The sequence below is a fragment of the Pomacea canaliculata genome, linkage group LG11, assembly GCF_003073045.1.
Source record: "Pomacea canaliculata isolate SZHN2017 linkage group LG11, ASM307304v1, whole genome shotgun sequence".
Taxonomy (NCBI): Eukaryota; Metazoa; Mollusca; class Gastropoda; order Architaenioglossa; family Ampullariidae; genus Pomacea; species Pomacea canaliculata.
In genome coordinates, this window is record NC_037600.1 from 11255276 (window position 1) to 11276373 (window position 21098).

The 21098-nt window shown below is 38.6% G+C and overlaps 3 protein-coding genes across 8 annotated transcripts in view; all 3 read left to right on the top strand.

The window, feature by feature from the left end:
• The first annotated feature begins 285 nt into the window (after positions 1 to 285).
• Positions 286 to 5695, top strand: LOC112576279 (E3 ubiquitin-protein ligase TRIM33-like). 2 transcript variants are annotated; one of them, XM_025258626.1, is made up of 6 exons: positions 286 to 554; positions 1519 to 2602; positions 3660 to 3812; positions 4103 to 4255; positions 4951 to 5130; positions 5380 to 5695. In XM_025258626.1, exons 2-6 carry the CDS (start codon positions 1535 to 1537, stop codon positions 5410 to 5412), a joined length of 1587 nt encoding a protein of 528 aa, XP_025114411.1. In that variant the 5' UTR covers positions 286 to 554; positions 1519 to 1534; the 3' UTR covers positions 5413 to 5695. The 2 variants fall into 2 exon arrangements, with proteins under 2 accessions (XP_025114411.1, XP_025114410.1); XM_025258625.1 differs by having other exon boundaries at positions 288 to 554; positions 3660 to 3833; positions 5380 to 5694.
• Positions 5696 to 7286: 1591 nt separating this feature from the next.
• Positions 7287 to 21098, top strand: part of LOC112576297 — a 35462-nt gene continuing 21650 nt past the window's right edge. The window contains exons 1-6 of one of the 4 annotated variants that reach the window (XM_025258652.1): positions 7288 to 7472; positions 8483 to 9562; positions 10450 to 10608; positions 10955 to 11107; positions 11796 to 11975; positions 13411 to 15081. In XM_025258652.1, the coding sequence (XP_025114437.1) occupies positions 9026 to 9562; positions 10450 to 10608; positions 10955 to 11107; positions 11796 to 11975; positions 13411 to 13449 (1068 nt within the window). In that variant the 5' untranslated portion in view covers positions 7288 to 7472; positions 8483 to 9025 and the 3' untranslated portion in view covers positions 13450 to 15081. Of the gene's footprint in view, positions 7473 to 8482; positions 9563 to 10449; positions 10609 to 10954; positions 11108 to 11795; positions 12489 to 13410; positions 15082 to 21098 lie in introns of those variants that run through there. The other 3 variants (XM_025258650.1, XM_025258651.1, XR_003101794.1) reach the window with 3 other exon arrangements.
• Positions 16372 to 20779, top strand: LOC112576280 (E3 ubiquitin-protein ligase TRIM33-like). 2 transcript variants are annotated; one of them, XM_025258629.1, is made up of 5 exons: positions 16372 to 17883; positions 18208 to 18366; positions 18607 to 18759; positions 19507 to 19686; positions 20057 to 20779. In XM_025258629.1, the coding sequence occupies exons 1-5, from the start codon at positions 16819 to 16821 to the stop codon at positions 20087 to 20089; spliced, it is 1590 nt and encodes a 529-aa protein (XP_025114414.1). In that variant the 5' UTR covers positions 16372 to 16818; the 3' UTR covers positions 20090 to 20779. The 2 variants fall into 2 exon arrangements, with proteins under 2 accessions (XP_025114414.1, XP_025114413.1); XM_025258628.1 differs by lacking the exon at positions 20057 to 20779 and having other exon boundaries at positions 19507 to 19880.

Consider the following 21098-nt stretch of genomic DNA (forward strand, 5'->3'; position numbering starts at 1 on the left):
GTGTTTGTATTACCTTCTATTCTTATCTGGTTACGTGGCAGCTTACCAACAATTATTCTCATTGTGTACAATAAAATTACAGGACATGATAGATAAGGTTTTTGAACAAACTTCGACACTATCGGTCACTGTACTTGAAGACAGTTATTTCTAATATATTATTTTCAGTTTAAGACGTCTAGAGCAATTTTCTTTACATTCCCCCCCCCCCTCAAAAAAAAAGAAGTAAAATCTGATTGTATAGTAATTTATTTTAACAGGAATTTCAAAATTAGTTGCTGGTTTTTTTTTAAATGTCACGTGACGTGCACAGACACGACCTGTCGTCGTAGCGACAAACACTCTTAGTGAAAACGTTTTGACTCTTTGGTCTGAAACACTCAGGTAGACTGTCAAGTCAGGCAGATTAAACCCTCTCTACACTTTGCAATTCCTTATCTAAAGGAGCAGGTGAGTCCACTACCTGCTTACACTACGGACGTCGACACATTGAGTAACATCCTGGTCTGTGTGTCACCTAACCGCCATATCTTGGAGAGAAGACGGTGACTCAGGTAGGTCAGCCATTGTGCATTTATTCCTCAAGGTGTTCAGTTAAAATCACAGTTTGCTTTAGCAACCTGAAACTTCTACAGAATAAGAATAACAAGTATAAGAGCCCAGGTGCTGGCTTATATTTCATGTTATTTTACATTTACTCAGGTAATAACTGATCATGTATCTACAACTCGCTGCTTCTAATCATTGTGTTCAAATTATCTCATTCGATATTAATAATAAAAGAATTCATGTAATCAGCTGAAATTCTGATATTTTCTTTAATGTCACGGGGCGGACGTTTTATTTCTTTTTCTTTTTCGTTTCTTTTATTCTACATCCAGAACATTTAACCTGCAAGATCAATGACTTAGAGAAAAACAATCAGCAATAGAGAAAACAGCACTCAAAGATGTCTACTCAACTCACATTGTTTTCATTCTTCCTTTCCTCCATTTCACGTCATTAGTCTTCATCTACGAAATTTACATTTTCAATATAGAGTTTATCCCGTCGCGTAAGTAATTTAGAAAAAATGGAAACGTTTCTGTTTCGTAACATCAGTAACATAGACTCAAAGATGGCTCAGAAATACGAAAGACAACGTTTAGGGATCGACAATAAATGATTACTCTAAAGATTTAACCTGTCGACAATGTGTCACTTCCTAGACGGATTCCAAACGTGAAGCTGGTTGTCCGCTGTGTAGGTGTCTTATCCTAGAGCAGTCAGATCGAGGTTCGTCCTCTACTCTTGACAACCTGCCGAGAGATTTTCTTTTTAATAAAACCTTTATCCTTCTTCGATTGTACTCCTCTTTTTGTATTTTTGGTTTCACTCGAAAATACCTCTTCAAAGACACAGAAATGCAATTTACCTTTATGTCTTGTTACCTTACATGTCTTCACATTAAATTATATTCTACAGAGATAATCACTAACCTAACACTACAAACTGTGAATTATCTTTAAATGATTGTAGCTTCAGGTTATTCGATATGGCTGAGCCACACGAAAGAGAGTGTGCCGTGTGCACCAATGACTTCACCACACCAAAGATTCTACCCTGTGGTCATCTCCTGTGTCGACAATGTGTCATTTCCTGGATGGATTCCAAACGTGATTGCGGGTGTCCGCTGTGTAGATGTCCTATAGTAGAGCAGTCAGATGGAAGTTCGTCCGCCACTGTTGACGCCCTGCCGACAGACTTTGTGATGGAAGCGCTGGTGGAGAGCGCTCGTGTGCTGAGTAAAGATCACCTTTGTTGTGTGTGTGAGGACGTCAGGGCGGACTTCATCTGTATGCAGTGTCAGGAAATGCTGTGCTCATCGTGTACAAAGGCTCATAAAAAACTTCCTGCAACCCGCAGTCACGATGTGGAGAGTGTCAGCACTGTGACACCTGAACGTCTGGCTGCCAGCCGCCCTGCACTGTGTGCTGACCACGGCGACAAACACGCGGAGTTCTTCTGCCGCGAGCACCGCCTCGCTGTCTGCTCAGCCTGTAAGGCTAACAAACACAAAGTATGTCGAGGAACAAACTATCTTGACGATGAAATAAAGTCAATTCAAAGTTCATTTACCCAACTAACGAAGATTCTGGTAGAAGCGGAGCAGAAGCTAGAGCAGGCTATAGGTCAGGTGACGTCACGTCTACAGGAAGTTGATGTCAGTGAACAAGAAGACATGGCGCAGGTGGACAAGACATGTGACCGACTTCAAAAGCTGGTGGAAGATTTTCGTAAAAAGTTAAAGGAAAAGACTGGCACGTCACATCTCAAAATCAGGAATTCATTACGTGACGTCAAGACTGACCTTAACAACCGTCTAGGAAAGGTGACGTCACACAAACACATTGTGACGCGAACGGCGGCAGTGTCACCACGTCCTGTACTGATATACATGACACAGGCTCTGAAAGACAGGGTCAACAGCCTTGACCTTAGAGCTGACCTGCAAAGAGATGTGTGGGTGAAGCCCTTGTCAAGTGTAGAGTGCTGTGAAGAAGTTGTGGGAAGGATAGAACAAGAGCTACTGACGTGTGGGCAGCAGAAAAAGGAGATAAAGGTAAACGCTTATCGTATTTTTTTTTTAGTTGTTATTGTAACAGAAAACAAGTGGTTTTTCTGTTTCTAGTCATCCTTCTCTTTGGGGGACCGTTTCATCCACCCACATATTAATATTTCGAGTACAAGCGACTTTCTTAAAATGAGAGTGAAAGAATGTATGTTTGCATGAAATCGCTTTTGATATTATTTTATGGAGGCTGTACTGAGACAGAAATAGAGTGTGTATATATGTTTGTTTGCTTGTTTGTGTCTGTGGTCGACATTGATATCCACATAGCTGTGTTACCCACGGTACTTTGTCAAGAAATCTCTTAGAGTTGTTAAATATTTCTCGAAGGTCTACCATCCTGTTATATTTAGTAAAATTCAACTCTCTCTACAAGCTTTGCCACCAATTTCTGCTTGAGAAATTATTCTTGGTATAAGTGAATAAGATTTCGACTGGAAATTTCGTTGATTTATGCTATAAATACAACACGCTTTTTTACTATTTAAAAAATCAAGAATATCATTGTAAAAAAGGTCTGTCATTGTAACAAGCGAAGCCTCTATTCCTAAGTGTACTCCTTACAAAAAAATACACACACACACACACATACACATCCACATACACACTTGTAAACTGTTGAAATGTTTTTTTCAGAATGCAAGCTGATAAGTTATGCCATAATTGGTAGTAAAGTTGTCCACCGAAACAAATATTTCTTGCATTTTCACGAATACCAGACTCAGTAAGCTCTTATCGTCATATCGTTCATAAAGTTTTAAAGCGTTGATTTGTTATTGTGTGTGGTTTGTTGTCATATCATATACAGTGACATGTCATACAGTCACAAGACTATGACAGCAGATTGAAATGGTTTATACACTCGACTTCTATATATACACACAAACTTCAAAACAATAAAACCATTAAATGTTACATTAATAGTAGATCAATAATGTTGAATAATAATTTTATTACTGAATGAATATTATTATACCTTACACAGATGTCGAGTAAAAGTTTTTATTAGATTTTATCGACTAAACTAAAGATTGAACATTATTTACAGGTGGCAGCACAGCCGCCAGTGACACAGTTACCAGTCTTTGTATTCCATGACATCTGTGGCACCAACATTCGTCTGAAGAACTGCAACAGGACCGCGAAGAAGAAAGATTTAAGTCGCTTCGGCACGACAGTGGTTGTGTCACGTGACATCATGGTGACTAACATCTTGTATGAAGTAAGATAAAATTTTCAAATTGATTTGTCGTCGTCGTCGTCATCGTCCAAACGTGCTAGAGAGCAAATTTTACTTTTAGTTACTTTAATTCTGTGATAGTGCACAGACGAAAGTTAACTAAACAATCATTTAGAACGGATTGACTAGTGATAATATGTGGTATCCATGGATCCCTAGTTGTACTGACAGCTTGATAACTAGTAGGTCACGTAGTCACCCCAATCAGCTGTCACAGCTTGACATCACGTGACACTGTCGTGTTGACGCAGGTGAGGGTGGACGCAGCATCAGCTCCAAACAACACGCTGTCCCTGGGTGTGACAAGCATCCCTCCTGCACAACTCGAGTTGACCAATTATTCCAACTACGTGAAAGACTGCAGCATTATCGGCGATACCTGGATCGGGAAACATGGAAAGCTCGTGAGTTTCTATGGCAACAAGTGCGTGCAAATCGCTCTGTCACTTGTTCTTCGTATAAGAATTAAATTATCTTTTATTTCTTTTCAACTTTTTTTTATTGAAATCTTTATTCTTTAATGTTAAGTTATATATTCTATTGTTTTCTAATTAGTAGGTAAAATTTAGTGAAATCTTTTTTACTCTAAAAAATCAATGAATTGCTTCTTTGTTTTCCAAACACTTACTCCTACAAACATCACATTGTACAGAAACACAGACCTCAGAACCGGTTGTGTACACGTTAGTTTAGTTGTAGTCAGGGTTCCAACCTATTGGTGAGATATGTTTATTAGGTTGTAACAAGTTTCATCATTTTCAGAGTAAAATTTATAAGCCTCAAGACAGAAGGGAGTGTATTCGCCTACATTTGTGGATATCTTAAGCTACGAAATACCTAGTTAGGAGAAAAAAAATCATACAACAAAAATTTTAGTTGACTTAATCAGTCCTTAGTAAAAAACGAAAAATCAAGCGCTCCTTTTTGTGTGCAAATATTAAACTTTGCCTTATCCGATATTTTTCGTAAGTCATCATTGCTCAGTTAAAACATAATTTATGTAATATGTGCCAATAGCAAATTAGTCGGGATTTAAATGGGGTACAGGTGAAATTAAATAGTTTATTAGGATATAAAGGTATCAGGCATTTGTCTGCAGTTCTTGAAAAGGTTAGGAGACGGTCTTCTGAAGCTTCAGGTCGGGAGTCGAGTTGGGGTCCTGGTGGACTCGTCGAGCGACCTTCACATCTACGTTAACGGACAGGACCAGGGTGTGGCAATGACACGTGTATCACCTCCTTGTTTTGCTGTATTTGAACTTGAGCGTACAGTCATTAAGGTGAGAGACCTGGCTACAGGTTCATTATACAAAGATGCTTGCAATTGTCTTGTTAGGCTCTATGGTCTTTAGCACTGGTATATCGTTATAACGCACAAGAATCTTCAGTTAATGAATGATATAAAAAATAATTTTTTGTGCTATTTTAGGTTTTGTATTTCTTAAGTCGAGTTTTTTTCTAAAATGTTTTCTTTCTCTGTAAGTAAAACATTCATTATTGTAGCTGCTGCCTTGTTGTCTGTTGAGCAGGTGACAGCCCTGCCTACATCTAGCAGGACATAAAGAATATCCGAGAACAAGAAGAATGAGACAGTGAAACGTTAAAGTCTTTGTAACTGACAACATGAGCCTGGCCATAGATGATAGTAAAGAAAACTTCAAAGGATTTGTTGCAATAATCTGTTTACTAAGCAAAACAAAAACAGAAAAGAAACTGTCTTTCATGTGTTTTTTAATCACATAAAATAATTATTTTCCAGTAAGCTGAGATAGCTAGAAATTAAAGGACCTGTAGGTTCTGAAACACCAAACAAAAAGATCAATTATACAGGTAGTCCTCGGGTTACGACGGTCTCGAGTTACGTCGTCTCGTGGTTACGACGCTCATTCCGACTTACGAGGTCAGTGCATCAAAGAAAAGGAAGGCCATCACCATGGAGGTGAAAGTGGATATCATAAGGCAATCTGAGAAGGGGGAAACAGCAACAGAAATTAGCAGGTCTTTAGGACTTAGTCGTTCGACTGTCGCTACGATTATCAAGGATAAAGATCGCATCCTTGAACACGTGACAGGATCTGCTCCTATGACAGCGACAGTGATGACAAAGCGTAGTGTACTGTACAATATTTTACTGTACTTATGTTTATTGATAATTATGTATGGTACTGTGTTAGGATAGGCTAAGTGTTTGCAGTACTGTACTGTTATTATGATACAGTACTGTATGAACATATGATCCGACTTACGTCGAAATTCGGTTTACGACGCCGCGTTAAGAACGGATCCCCGTCGTAAGTCGAGGACTACCTGTATATTTATTAAAAAATGACGTTATGACCAGTGTTTTTGACAATTTATATCTATAAACCTACAAAATATTGTAAGTTCATAAACGTTCAGTTAGCGACTTGAATACCTGAACAAGGCTTTCTCTGTTAAAACTGAGGATTAAAAGCTCTTGTCCTGTTCCCCTCTCTCTGGAACAAAGATGTTGACAACAGCAATGGCTGACAGATGTTTAGGACAACAGCAGAAAAGGTGGAAGAGGAGCACACAGGTAGACTGTGCTGGACTCTTTCAAGTATAAAGTGTCACTTCGCTTTTTCATCTGTTTGGCTTTGGTTTTAATTTTCCTGTTCACCGACTTATTATTATTTGTCAGACTATAAAATTCTCTTTTATTCTACTTGCTCTTTGTCTTTACCAGTAAAGGTAAGATCGTGTAGCTCGTAGAAGACGATGCACGTTAAGCACCAACGAATATGTACTGCGCATGCGCTGAATAATTTTTGTTATTGGGTTACGGGATTTATATTGTATTTATTAGTTTTTCAGTATACATTTTGTGTTAACTTGTGAATAGTCTAGTCAATATTATTAAAACATTTCAGTGTTTTTAGTGTGTTCTTTCATTATGGTGCAGAATAAAATAATTTGTTTAGCCTTCTCCGGAATTCTACTACAGAATCTTGACATAAAATAAATACTAATCAATAATGAAATATAAAACACATACGTAAACAAACACACGCCAACATACATTTTGAAAATAAACAAATCTTAATCAGTCATGATATTGTTATTGTTCTCAACTCTGTCTGCCGTGTAAATTAGTCAGCTGACTTTCTAAAGAACGGTTATAACGGGTGAAAGCTCTAATGAAGATAAACTTCTAATGGAGGCAACACTTAATTTTACTGTCGTCAGAAAATGTGGACATTAGTGACAAAGAAAACATTACACAAGTGGTGGATGGCAGGCATGAGGATACTCAGGTAAGATTCTTAGTAACAAACCGAATTCTACAGCTCTCTAGTCACAAAATCACTTCTATTAATCAAGACCCGGTCTGTACAAGTGAATAGAGATAGTGACTTGGCACACAGAAAGTATTATCTCCATTGGCAGTACACGTAGATATCAAATGACAAACATTCTAGTTGTTGTCCCAGGGTTAAGAGTTCCTTTCATTATCACTATCTCTGTGTTATTTATCACAGTCTACTGTCTCATGGACAAAGGTGAAGCCATCTTTCTAGGGGGTGGACCTCGTTAGTTTGTGTCTCTATTTTCATTTCAAACGGAGAAAACTTTGAAACCTTCCTTTTGGAGTAAACTAAAGGTAATCATTTTACACTTGTTTTTAAATTTTAAATCACAGCAATAAGTACGCATGGTTTTCTGGCATAAACCTGATGGTTTGTCAACCATCTCCTGAATCATTGTAGATCATTTGTGTAGTGTTACCCTCTCCTCCTTATTGTCAATGTATGTTCTAGTAATCGTGGTTTTTAGTCGAAATGTGAATATTGGCCCTTGGCGACAGTTAACCTCAAGTCTCACTACCCATGTCAACATAAGTTCCAGGGGAACCATACATACAATACTCACACGTCGATCACGTGGCTCACGAGTCCAACTCCTGCTGTTCCTAGAACACAAAAAATGGCATCTGATGTAACGTTTAGCAAGATTTAGTAAACAAAATAAAATACAAATACATACAATAAAAGACTCGTCTATGGAGAGTCCCAGGGCTATCATTGCTATGCGTTTTTCCTCTATTCCAGTGCTGTTACCTCTCTCCATCTCTACCACTCACTCTCACATGCCTATCATCTTTGCTCTGATGTTACGTTTGTTCTTGTATTTGTGGGCTCATGATGGAGAGTTATAACATGACACTTAAAGGAGATACGAAAACTCATCAAAAAAGACTAACATGCACAAAAATACGAATACCGTTTTAGACCAACAGTCCGCACTCCCCTAAAGGCAGGGTCCCGGCAATTACCGTGTTTCTTTGGAAAGTGAAGTACTGAAAGGCGAAAGTTAATTAGTCTTCCCAGTTTCTTTGCACTATCTAAAAAAAAATCCCCATTAGTCATACAAGAGGTGAGACTTGGCCACCCTCGCTATGCTGACTGTTTAGTCTGTTGTCCAATCTTTGTGGCGATTGGGAAACCCTACTTCACGATAACATTTGAAAAAATGAGATGCAGTCGGGCTCCTTTAAGTGTTGTATTGTTTTCTTGCTTCAATTTATCGATCTTGATATGTTAATTAATTATATTTTTTACCATACATACAAAGACAAATAGTGTATCATATTTAAATGCTTTGTATCATCAGTAACGAGGATTCCAAGATGACTGAGCCACACGATAGAGAGTGTGCTGTGTGTACGAATGACTTCACCACACCAAAGATTCTACCCTGTGGTCATCTCCTGTGTCGACAATGTGTCATTTCCTGGATGGATTCCAAACGTGATGCCGGGTGTCCGCTGTGTAGATGTCCTATAGTACATCACTCAGGTAGAAGTTCGTCCGACACTGTTGACGCCCTGCCGACAGACTTTGTGATGGAAGCGCTGGTGGAGAGCGCTCGTGTGCTGAGTAAAGATCACCTTTGTTGTGTGTGTGAGGACGTCAGGGCGGACTTCATCTGTATGCAGTGTCAGGACATGTTGTGTACAGCCTGTACAAAGGTTCATAGCAAGCTTCCAGCGACCCGCAGTCACGATGTGGAGAGTGTCAGCACTGTGACACCTGAACGTATGGCTGCCAGCCGCCCTGCACTGTGTGCTGACCACGGCGACAAACAGGCGGAGTTCTTCTGCCGCAAGCACCGCCTCGCTGTCTGCTCAGCCTGTAAGGCTAACAAACACAAAGTATGTCCGAAAGTGAACATGACGATGAAATAAAGTCAGCTCAAACTTCACTGACCGACTTGACAAAGATTCTTGTAGAAGCGGAGCAGAAGCTAGAGCAGGCTATAGGTCAGGTGACGTCACGTCTACAGGAAGTTGATGTCAGCGAACAAGAAGACATGGCGCAGGTGGACAAGTCGTGTGACCGTCTTCAGAAGCTGGTGGAAGATGTTTGTAAAGAGTTGAAGGACAAGTGTCGCAAGCCACATCTGAAAATCAGGAAGTCGCTATGTGATGTCAAGACTGGCCTTTGCAACCGTCTAGTGAAAGTGACGTCACACAAACAGATTGTGACGCGAGTCACGGCATTGTCACAACGTCCTGCACTGATACACATGACACAGGCTCTGACAGACAGGGTCAACAGCCTTGACCTTAGCGCTGACCTGCATCAAGTGGTGTGGGTGAAGCCCTTGTCAAGAGTACAATGCTGTCAAGAAGTTGCGGGGCGGATAGAAGAAGTGCTCCAGATGTGGGAGCAGCAAAAGATAGTGTCAGAGGTAAAATTCGATTATTTTATGTTTTCTGTAACACTAAAACAAGTTTCTTCCCTACTAGTCATCTTTGTCTTTTTTAAAAATCTTTTTACTTCCCTCGCATCAGCAGTTAGTGACAATGTGAAAAGTACTGTCATTGTAAAAGGCAACATTACAATACCAAGCACTGACACACCCACCCTTAACAATAAACAGATACAACCGAACGCGCGCTCGTACACACACCCACACACACAATTTAAACATTGGCCAGTATGGAATAGAAAGTTCTTATGAAAAGGTGTCAGAGGACACAAAGTATTAACACAGCAGCACAAAATAATTGTGCCCATTACCTGTTTCCAAGTGTCCAAGTAAACAGAGGAAATTTGACTGTTCAAATAATTATCATCAAGATCCTGTTGTGACTGTTTAGAGCTTGATAAAAATGCTTAGCACCAACATTGTAACCAGCAAAACCTCGATCACAGAAGTGTATATCCCAAATGTATTTCATATCGTGAGTAAACTCTTTAAGCGCATGTCAATATTTATATGGTATATGTAATTGATGTATGGAAAGTGGACTCTTACAGACACAAGACCTTACTAAGAGTATTATGTCCGATCTTAACAGAAAAAATAACCTTCCTTATAAAATACAACTCATAAAACTAACGCCAGAACGTTTTAGTTATTAAACACTTTAGTATAATAAAAAGATGGTGATGAGGAGGAGGAGGAGAAGGAGGAGGAGGAGGATAAAAAAGACGAAGACAAAGACAAAGACAAAGACGAAGAAGAAGAATAGTAGTAGTTTAGAATTTTAATTACTATTTATTACGAAACGTTATAGATGTCTACTAAAAATGTGTTAATAATTTTCATAGACAAAACAATATTATTTACAGTTGGTCACCCATGCACCAGTCCTTGTGTTCCACGACAACTGCGGATATAACATTCGTCTGACGAACGGTAACAGGACCGCGGAGAAAATACAGCCTCATGCCTTTAATCATGGGGTGGTCATGTCACGTGACCCTATGTTGGCCGACGTCTTGTATGAAGTAAGATATTTGACTATGATGATGACGAGGATGATGACTATGAAGATGATAGTAATGTTATTAAAAATCGGGCTTCAGAATAAAAATTACTTTTACTCATTTTTCTGTCTTTTATAGTGCACAGACGCAAACAAAAAAAAAAATGATTCTGAATTATTTTGGGTTTTTTTTTCAAAAAATCGTTGACACAAGTTGAACAAAAGTTTACTTCGGACGGATTGATTAGTCTCAATACATACTTTGTCTCTCTTTACGCTAATTTTGCTTTACTTATATCTTAATGCACGTAATCGCTGTAATCAGCTGTCACAGCTTGACATGTCATGACACTGGGATGTTGACGCAGGTCAGAGTGGACGCAGTAACAGGTAGGCAAAACGAGCTATCACTGGGTGTGACAAGATGTTGTCCTGCACACGTCTTTGTGACAAAATATGCTTCGGGGCTGCCAGACTCCGTTATCATCGGGGCCGGTGAGGTCTCCTACCAGCACAAATGTGTGAGTTTTCATGTCTTTGAGTAGTAATTGCATGTGGTTTAGTCTTGGTGTAAGAGATGAAGCTGATTATCATTCACTTACTTTCCTTTTTTTATTAAACAAAGCATGCTTAAACGTTTAGTTGGATTCTCTTTTCTTTTCTAAAGAGCAGGTAAAATATAGGGACGAACATTAATTGCCAAATTTAAATTAAAATCTTTGACTACTGTAAATAAAAACCTACAAACATTCCAATATATATATATATATAAGTCCAATAAGAGACCTTAGACGATGTGTATATTTTTACATAGACAAGTGAGATGGGATAAGATATTTATTTAGGCCGTTGGGGTTTTTTTAATTTTATAAAATTGTGGGTAAAATAATGGAAGTGGGGTATTAGCCTTGATTTGTAAAAATGTTTTCTGAAGTCCGTTTCGAGAAATTGAACTAAGGCTTATACTGACCTAAATAAATCCGACCCTAGTCATAAATCAAACACTCTTTTTTGTATATCAAGTCACGATAAACTGAAGACACCCTGCTCATTTTTTGGAAAGTATCAAGCATTTATTTTCAATCGTACACTGTTAGAAAAAATATTCGTTGAAAAGTGCGTGATAGAGTTAAAGAAGGTCAAGCTGGGGTACTCACTCCTCACCCAATATTTTATCAAAAAGATAAAGTATCAGGTATTTATATGTAGATGCAGATACCGCTCGGAGTAGACCTCAAGAGACTTCACGTCGGGAGTCGAGTCGGGTTGCTGGTGACTTCATCCAACGACCTTCACCTCTACATTGACGGACAGGACCAGGGTGTTGTAGCCAAAAATGTTACACAACACTGGTTTGCTGTCTTTGATATTGGTGGTTCAGTTAGTAAGGTAAGAGATACAGACAGTTGCGGACTGGCCAGTCGGGCATTTGGGCATTGCCCGGTGTGCCTATTTTGTTTTATAGAATAATATAAACGTCGAAGCATCATGAAAAGGGCCGCTCTGTAAATAATGCCGCCTTAAAGCTCCAGTCCGCCCCTGAATACAGATCATCACAAACACAACGATGAGTCTGCACAGGAAGACACTGACACCGACACTAATTCTTTCATGCAGCTGAAAACAAGCATCTGCCGTTGGGCGTCTTAGTGGCCATTGGAATCTTTTTTTTTTTTTTTTTTTTTTACTAGATTAGCGTCATTTCACTTAGTTTAGTTTTTTTTCTATAATGTTTCTTTACATTTTTCAGAGCAAGATCCCTCATGTATATATTATTACATCCAAGCACTGTAGCATAAAGATCAATGTTAACAAACAGCGTCTTTCAGGGTTAACACCACGAAAGCATAAATATATAATCATGAATTCCTCTATATCTATTTATATATTGGACACTATCACACAGTTTTCCATATCCACAAGGACCTCTTTGGTCACAGTCTGTAAAGCTTAGTTTCTTCAAAATCCGTAAATTCCAACGTCCGATAATTGATGTGGGTCAACTAATTTGCTTTCACAAACTATAAGCTACTTACACTCAAGATGTCCGCCTCGCAGCCTTTCGAAAAGAGACAGTAGAGTCCCTTGTCCCTTGGTTACTAGACTGTTGGAGTGGTCACAACACAGGAAGAAACTTTTTCGTCAGAGGAGCCTATTTGTTGATCTGGGAGTAGCGACAGTTACCCTGCCCCTAATTGAATCTTAATATTTTCGAGTAATTAGGCCAGTGTAAACTGTGAGGGTGGCAGAACCTTTGTAATATTTCGGTAGGCTCTTCTGTCGACTACAACGTTGATGAAATGATTATTCGTCTTCTTTCTTCTTTGGAGCCTATCCGGGCTCGTTGTTCCTCCGTTCTTCCCCCATTGACTGGCAGGGAATTACATTCTTCCCTACTCTTTCCTTCACAAACGTCACACACGTCTTTCTACCACACAGGTCTATTCAGGGAATGGTCCAACTGCGTTTACAGTGAATACTAGTCTCCCTACTAAACAATGTTTAGTTACCTGGTCTCGCAGTCACAACACAACTGTAACCTTTCAGAGGCGATACCTATTGTCCATGAAACAAATGCATGTTACATACACAGAGAAGTTTGGGATTGCCTGGTCAGACTATAACGGTGTCTTGAACGGTGATAACGTGAAGGTTTCTAAAACTCTGCAATTAGCGAGTAATAAGGAGAAAACACTTGTATTACCTACTTCCTTAGTTAATGTACAGACGTTTCTGTTTTTCGTAAAATGGACATTTGTAAAATTTTCGTTCGTTCTTTAAAGCATTAGGTTTTGTACCTGCTGCTCTACTGTCTGTTTTACAGGTGACAGCCCTTCCTATATCTTGGGGAACAGTGTGGTGACTTGTAATCCCTTCTGGGGAAAGCTGCTGAACTGTGTCGTGCACTGGCGGTGGTACAGACCTTATAGGTTAAACCAAATGTAACTGGCTGTTAGTCTGAGATTGAACTTGTTAATAGGAAACAGACTTTCAAAAATCCTATGAGATAATAATGTATATCCATCTGCACTCAGGTTTCTTTTTTAAAGTGCGGCAGCACTAAAATCTTATCACAGGCACTTTAATTTGTCACTGATTTATGTCAAGTGTAATAGCAGTGATAGTACATGGCTGCTGTACTTATGTTAATTATATACTCAGGTGTAATTCTAACAAGACAATAAAGCGACTTAAATTTCAGTTATCTGACATATCGATGAGCTAAGATGTTTAACTGATTTCTTGATGATTTTGTGCAGCTTGCACTTATTAAAGATGTGTTTCCTGTTTGTATGATTTTGATATTTCGGCTGAAAATTATGGTTAATGTGTGAACCCTATTCTTTGTCTGGGAAACACAGTCCGATAATACAACGGACGTGTGTAGGTGGACTGCTGTCTGTCTGTCGAGACCAACGCTAAGACTCTTGCGAAGTTCTTACCTGTTAGTCTCGGCGAGCCTTAACAATGAATGTTACTAAACCGGAAGCTTTGTATACAGCAGCCTCGTTCTAGTAGTTAACTGAAAAAAATCGTCACATGCCTAAAGCATCAGCAATCCTTTTCTCACATAGTTTCAAAAGCACGTTAGCCACCATCATTGTCAGTAGATGTCGATCCTTTTCCTTCTGTAGCCAAAGTCACGTGGCAGTTGTCAGGTATCCTCACAATCCTGAAATAAGATAAACACACTGAGTAACCTAATGCTTTGTATAGGTCAGTTACTGTGGTGGCACTGATCATCTACAATAAAAGAGAAAATTCCTAACAATTAACATACATTAAACACACTTATTTAAATTCAACTTACTTTTTTATCACTTTGTTTACGCCCCAAATATTTTTTGTAAATTGTTTATAGATTAAATAGATCCATGCAAACAAGTGGATAGGCAGTCTTGTTGAGTATCATTGTGCTAGCTTACAGTTTCGCGCAACCAAATGAACCGTCGTAAGGATTACCGGTTACCACGCAGTCACTTGTGTCAGACAAAAATGGAGTGAGGAATGAGGAACTACCAGGGTAGGGGACAAATAGTCTTGAGCTTAGAGGGAGATAACGTGCCATGTGTCAGGTGTTCCTACTTTTTTCACATTGCCGAGATAACCCCACAGTGAACACACCCAACCACTCACAAGCCACCCACAGAAGATTTAATTTACAGGTTTTTTAAACATTCTGTTCCACAGACGACAGTCACACGACACCTCAGCTGTCATATGTCGCAAGATTAGTAACTTGTTCATTTAATTTTAAGAGCATAATGAGATATATAAAACCGAGCTGATTCATTTTCTAAGGTTTACCTTTAGATATATATATATATGTAGAGTTTTTTGTTTGTTTCTTCCTGTCGTTCTTTCTTCCCTTCTTGCTTGTTTCTTTCATCTGTCTATCGTTCTTTCTTTTGCTATTGTGCCTTGCGGAATTTATGGAATTCAATTATTTATTTACAGGCTTAAAAGGATCGATAAGTTACTCAGCTATCAGTGTGCTATTTTTTTTTTTTTTTTTTTTTTTTTTTTTTTTTTGTCGTTCGCCTCTTTCACACTTGGAGACCAGCTCTTGATATGAAATTGGTGGTCTTCTGCAGAGACTCCACCGGCCCGTACAGCTTGTTGTGCAGGGTCTCCGACTGTGGCCACGTCTCTTTCCTCAGGGTACGGAGATTCCTACAGTCCTGTAGGATGTGTTCTACAGTCTGGTCTGCCTCTCCACAAGAGCATCTCGGGGACGGCACTAGGTGCAACTTCCTGTGTAGGTGGTGAAGCAGCCTATTGTGCCCAGTCCTGAGGCGGAAGTAATAGCAATCTACTAACAAAAATGAAGTGTTTTTTACGAAGATCTAATCTCTTCCTCATTGTGTGGTTGTTGCACCTTCAAAACATTTTTAAGCTTTCCTTCTGATGTTACCTAAAGGTAATCGATTTACATGTTTTATTAATTATTACATTACAGAATTATTCTAAACTCAGGATTTGCTGGATAAAAAAAGGAGTCGTTTAATGTCTGATGTGATTTATTTGATGAAACTATTTTGAAGAGAGGCAGTTGTGTGGTATTCTCGCTCCTTTTAATCATCTAATCATCGATCTATTCATGTGTCGACAACACCCTTCCTGAATGAAAATAACCAACAGTATAAAGGAAATGCCTTGTTTCTTCCCAAAAGTTGAGGTTTTTTGCAGTCATATATCATTTTGAGAATGATACTGATACTAGTTAAGATACTAATAATTTTTGAACCCTAAATTCATGATGATATTATTTGCAAAGCTAATATTAATGAATTCAAACCGTTTCTTTCATTCCATGCTTTTTGGTGGTGAAGAAAACCATTAAAGTTAACTGCATTGGTTTTAAATAAAATTGAAGAATTAATCGTTATCCTCTCTTCTTGAAGTATTACCATACCAGAGTGTAGAATTCCACGAATAGCTCTCTGGAATAAATAGTGTTAACCAAACTTAATTTAGAAGATTATTATTTGATATGATTTGAACTTAAAATATGTTATAAAGTCCTTGTAAGGTCATAAAGTAATGTATTTTTCACAGAAGAAAAAAGATTCATGCATTCTATAATTCCATTGTAAATCCTTCACATAATTGAGAGAAACATTATTGTATATGTCTATCATATAGACATCCTTAAACCATTATTTAAGCAGTTAGGGAAGATTTTAACATTCTCTTACTGCTCCCAAACCATTGAAAGACTGAAGCGTTTCAATAAATCTTTAACTGCAATTATAAATCTCAATGGATTCTATTAGCTTCATGAATTTTGTAGATAAATCAATAAGCAGCACTGGAATACTTATGCGCAGTACACAATTTTACCAAAAACATTTCTCAGAAATGTTTAAGTTTGTTTGAAGAAAAACCCAACCCAAGTCCAGGTCTACATCTCTTGTCAATTTAAAGCTGTAAGTTTTTCATTACACGGCCTGTCGTAGCGATCTAACAATAACTCTTGACACGTAAGTAATAAGATATACTGTCAGGTCAGATTGAAGCCTCACTTAACTTGTTCACGTGAACACGTCACCCTGGGTAATAAAATGTCACTTGTAACCAAAGCGAACCGTCTTATCTTTGTAAGCTAAAGCATCACTCGGTAGGTCAGTAGATATACAATGACATTCATTGCTGTAGGTAGTCAGTTAAGTTCACAGTTTCTTTCAACGGTTGGAACCTTCTGCGACTTATTGGTAGTTTGTATTCCAAGATGGCTAAGCAACACGAAAGAGAGTGTGCTGTGTGCACAGAAGAATTCACGACACCAAAGATTCTACCCTGTGGTCATCTCCTGTGTCGCGAATGTGTCATTTCCTGTTTGGATTCCAATCGTAAAGCTGGGTGTCCGCTGTGTAAATGTGCTATAGTACAGCACTTCTTTATAAGTTTGTCCAAGACTGTTGACGCCCTGCCGACAGACTTTGTGATGGAAGCGCTGGTGGAGAGCGCTCGTGTGCTGAGTAAAGATCACCTTTGTTGTGTGTGTGAGGACGTCAGGGCGGACTTCATCTGTATGCAGTGTCAGGTCATGTTGTGTTCAGCATGTACAAACGACCATAAAAAGCTTTCAGTAAGCAGCAGTCACGATGTGGAGAGTGTCAGCACTGTGACACCTGAACGTCTGGCTGCCAGCCGCCCTGCACTGTGTGCTGACCACGGCCACAGACTAGCTGATACGTTTTGCTTCTATCACCGACTCGCTGTCTGCAAATCCTGTAAGTCTGAGCACAGAGAATGCCTGAAGGTGAGTGACCTTCACAATGAAATTGAGACAACTCAAAATTCATTTACCGATCTAACAAAGATTCTTGTAGAAGCGGAGCAGAAGCTAGAGCAGGCTATAGGACAGGTTACGTCACGTCTACAGGAAGTTGATGTCAGCGAACAAGAAGACATGGCGCAGGTGGACAAGACATGTGACCGACTTCAGAAGCTGGTGGAAGATGTTCGTAAAAAGTTAAAGGACAAGAATCACACGTCACATCTCAAAATCAGGAATTCGTTATGTGCCGTCAAGACTGACCTTAGCAACCGTCTAGGGAAGGTGACGTCACACAAACAAATTGTGACGCGAGCAGTGGCAGTGTCACCACGTCCTGCACTGATACACATGAGACAGCCTCTGACAGACAGGGTCAACAGCCTTGAGATCAGCTCCGACGTGAACGTAGAGCTGTTAATGAAGCCCTTGTCAAGTGAAAAACATTTTGAAAAAGTTGTGGGAGGGGTAGAAAGAGAGCTACTCAAGTTGGAGCAGCAGAAAACAGAGTCAAAGGTAAACTATTTTAAAGCGAGAAATTAATTCTGAGGAAAAATGACCTTCTCTATATGTATTGTTGTGTAGATTGTCACAAATTGTTATCTGAGTGGGTGTGTTTCTGTCTCCCTAAGTCCGTGTGTATCGCTCTTTCTCTCTCAATGTGTGTAAATGAGATAGACAAAGAGCGACAGAAATTGGTGTGTGCGTGTGTGAGAGAATTCTAAAGGAGTTATGTCATCCAAAGGAATTCAGTATGTCATGCAATGAATTGTTGTTATTGTTACAATGAAACACTTGTTCATATATTTTATCCTCAAGACAATTGACATTATTTTACAGTTGACGACACCGCCATCAGTCCTTGTGTTCCATGAAAACTGCGGGACTAACATTCGACTAACAATCTGTAACACGACCGCTAAGAAGATAAACCCAGAGCACATCGGTGATGGAGTGGTTGTGTCACGTGACGTTATGGTGGCAAACGTCTTGTATGAAGTGATGATGACACTTGATTTTTATTATTATTTACAATAAAATAAATATTTCAAAGGAAATGTTATGTTGCTGCTATGTGCTTTTATTTTATGGCCTAGAGACGAAGAGATAACAAATCTAACATCTGTTTCATATTTTTATTTTAAATCAGTAACAAAAGATTTAGTATTAACCCATCTTAGTATACATTGTGTCTTATCGCGCTTTTCGCGGTGTAGTTTCACTGTAATGTTGATGCAGGTGGCAGTTGACGAAGTGTTAGCAGAAGACGGCTCGTTAAGCCTGGGTGTGATAACAAACCCTCATCCAGGCCTCGTTGTGACGATGTTTATCACAGGCCTTAAAGACTCCGTCATCATCGAGCCCGACTGCGTCTTTCACCAAAAATCAAGTGTAAGTTTCCATGGCAACACGTAGGGTAAAATAGGAAAAGGGCTTGTTTGGTCTATGTGTGACAGATAAAGTTAAATATGTTTTAATATTTTTTCTTCATCAGCATTCTTAACTGTTTCATTTATGTCACTGTTTTAGTGAGTAGGTACAACTCAGCGCCAGGTATTAATTACCCAAATTTAATATTTCATTATCTTTTGAAAATTATTGCAGAAAGAGGTCAATAGTACTAACATTAGAGTTGTATGTGAATGTGAAGCTAATAAGTGAGCTGGGATATCTGAGGAGGTCAAGATTGTGACAGTTTCCTAGTAACGCTTATAGAGGTGTGCCTCAGGAATAGAGTGGGATACTACCCTAGATGTGTGGAAATAATATCTTAAGCTAAGGAATATCCAATAAGTAAACCGAAATCAATCACATTAAAGCTTTAATTTTGCTGAGAAAACCAGATTTCAACTAAGTGCACTTTCCTTTGAGAATCACGAAAAAAAAAAACCCCACCAAATAACCCTTGCCCTAAACCAATATTTTGCCAATATTTGCCCAATAGATGATTTGCCTCATAGCTCGCAGAGGGGATCATATTTGTCTGTCATTGTTCCCAGTTAAAAAAAACCCCAAAAACTAACAGGTCACAATAGAATTCTAGTCGGGAATCAACTTGGGGGACTGATGGAATCAAATAATTTCACTTCTAAACCTATAATTTATTAAAAGCATTAGTCATCAGTCATTTGTCTTCAGGTGATGAGCACAATCGGCGAAGGTCTCAAGAGACTTCAAGTCGGGAGTCGAGTTGGGGTCCTGGTGGACACATCCAACGATCTTCACCTCTTCGTCGACGGACAGGACCGGGGTGTTGCAGCAAAAGATGTTAAACAACCTTGTTTTGCTGTCTTTGATATGTACGGTACAGTTAATAAGGTAAGAGACAGAGGTAAAAGTAACACTATAGAGATGTTTGTTGTTGCCTAGGGAAACTTTAAGGGTCTTTTACATGTTAACATCGAAAATGAACCTTGACATCTGTAAGTCATGAATGATGAAAACAAAGCCACTTTTATTTCATTTTTGACTATAGTAACTTACAAGTGTACTTTTTTTAATACTTCTTTTTAAATTCTTTGTTTAGACATTTTGTTGTGGTTCGTAGTAGAAGAAATAGTAGCAGAAGTAGTAGTAATAGATCCCAGAGCTTTTCTTTAACTTTTTTTTTTTTTTTTTTTTTTTGTATGTATGTATCGTATTAAACCATGTTTACCTGATCCATGCTACTTTTGTCTTCGTTGAGCAGGTCACAGCACTTCCTCCATCTAGAAGGATATGAAAAAATGTGAAGAACAAGAAGGCTGTGATAGGAACAAGTGAATATGTTCTTGATTTACGACATCAGCCTGGGTATTGATATTGCCGTTGTCAGCCCTCATGTATTTATTTAATTCACCTGTTTACTATCCAAAACAAAAAATGTTGAACTGTTTCGCGTTTTATTTTTTTCTTTGTTGAAGCCCATGAAAAAACTATTAACATGAGACTTTTATTGCAGTTATATCAGCTGCCCTTTACCCCCTCCAGACACAGTTATGTACAGACAAAGATTTTCAAACTGCATCATCCCTCCTGCCCAGTTCCCCTTACAGATTCTTTTCCTACATATATACTTTCTCCCAGGGCAAAATTAAAGTTGGCTCTCACTTGGCCTTCATCCGTTTTGCTTTGTTTTTGCTACTCATTATCTGAAATTATTTTTCGGCAACCGTAAAAGTGACTAGGTGGTACTGTGAGCTTCTCTTTGATTCTACTCACTCTTTATCTTTATCAATGAAGGTGAAGGTGTGTAGCTCGATCTGCTTAAACTACCAAGAATGTACTGCCCAGGCGCTAAATGATTCTTTTTGTATTGTTCCTGGCTTCTCTATTGCGCTTTTATTGGTATTTCAATATGTTTCAAGTGAAAGATTAAGATTTTTGAGTTTTCGTTGAGAAATTGTCCTTCATTTACTCAGTACGAGATTTACTTTTAGCATTGAGTGATAGATAAACGGTTTCTTGTATCAGTTAACATACTTAAAAATTTGATGTGTATTGTTGAAGCAATAAAGACTTTAAATCTTTCAGCAATCTACAGGGTTTACAATAAGTTGCCTTCTACTACCTGACGTTCAATTTTTGTAAAACTAATTGTTTTTACTGTATTGCTCATTCTTTACTTTTAAAAACTTTTCACCTCTTGTATTAAATTGTTCTTTTATAGTTGTCACTTAATTTTATATCGTACAAGTTATATAATAGTTGATAATTTTTTTCAAGAAAAAGTACTAATTTTGAATCACTGC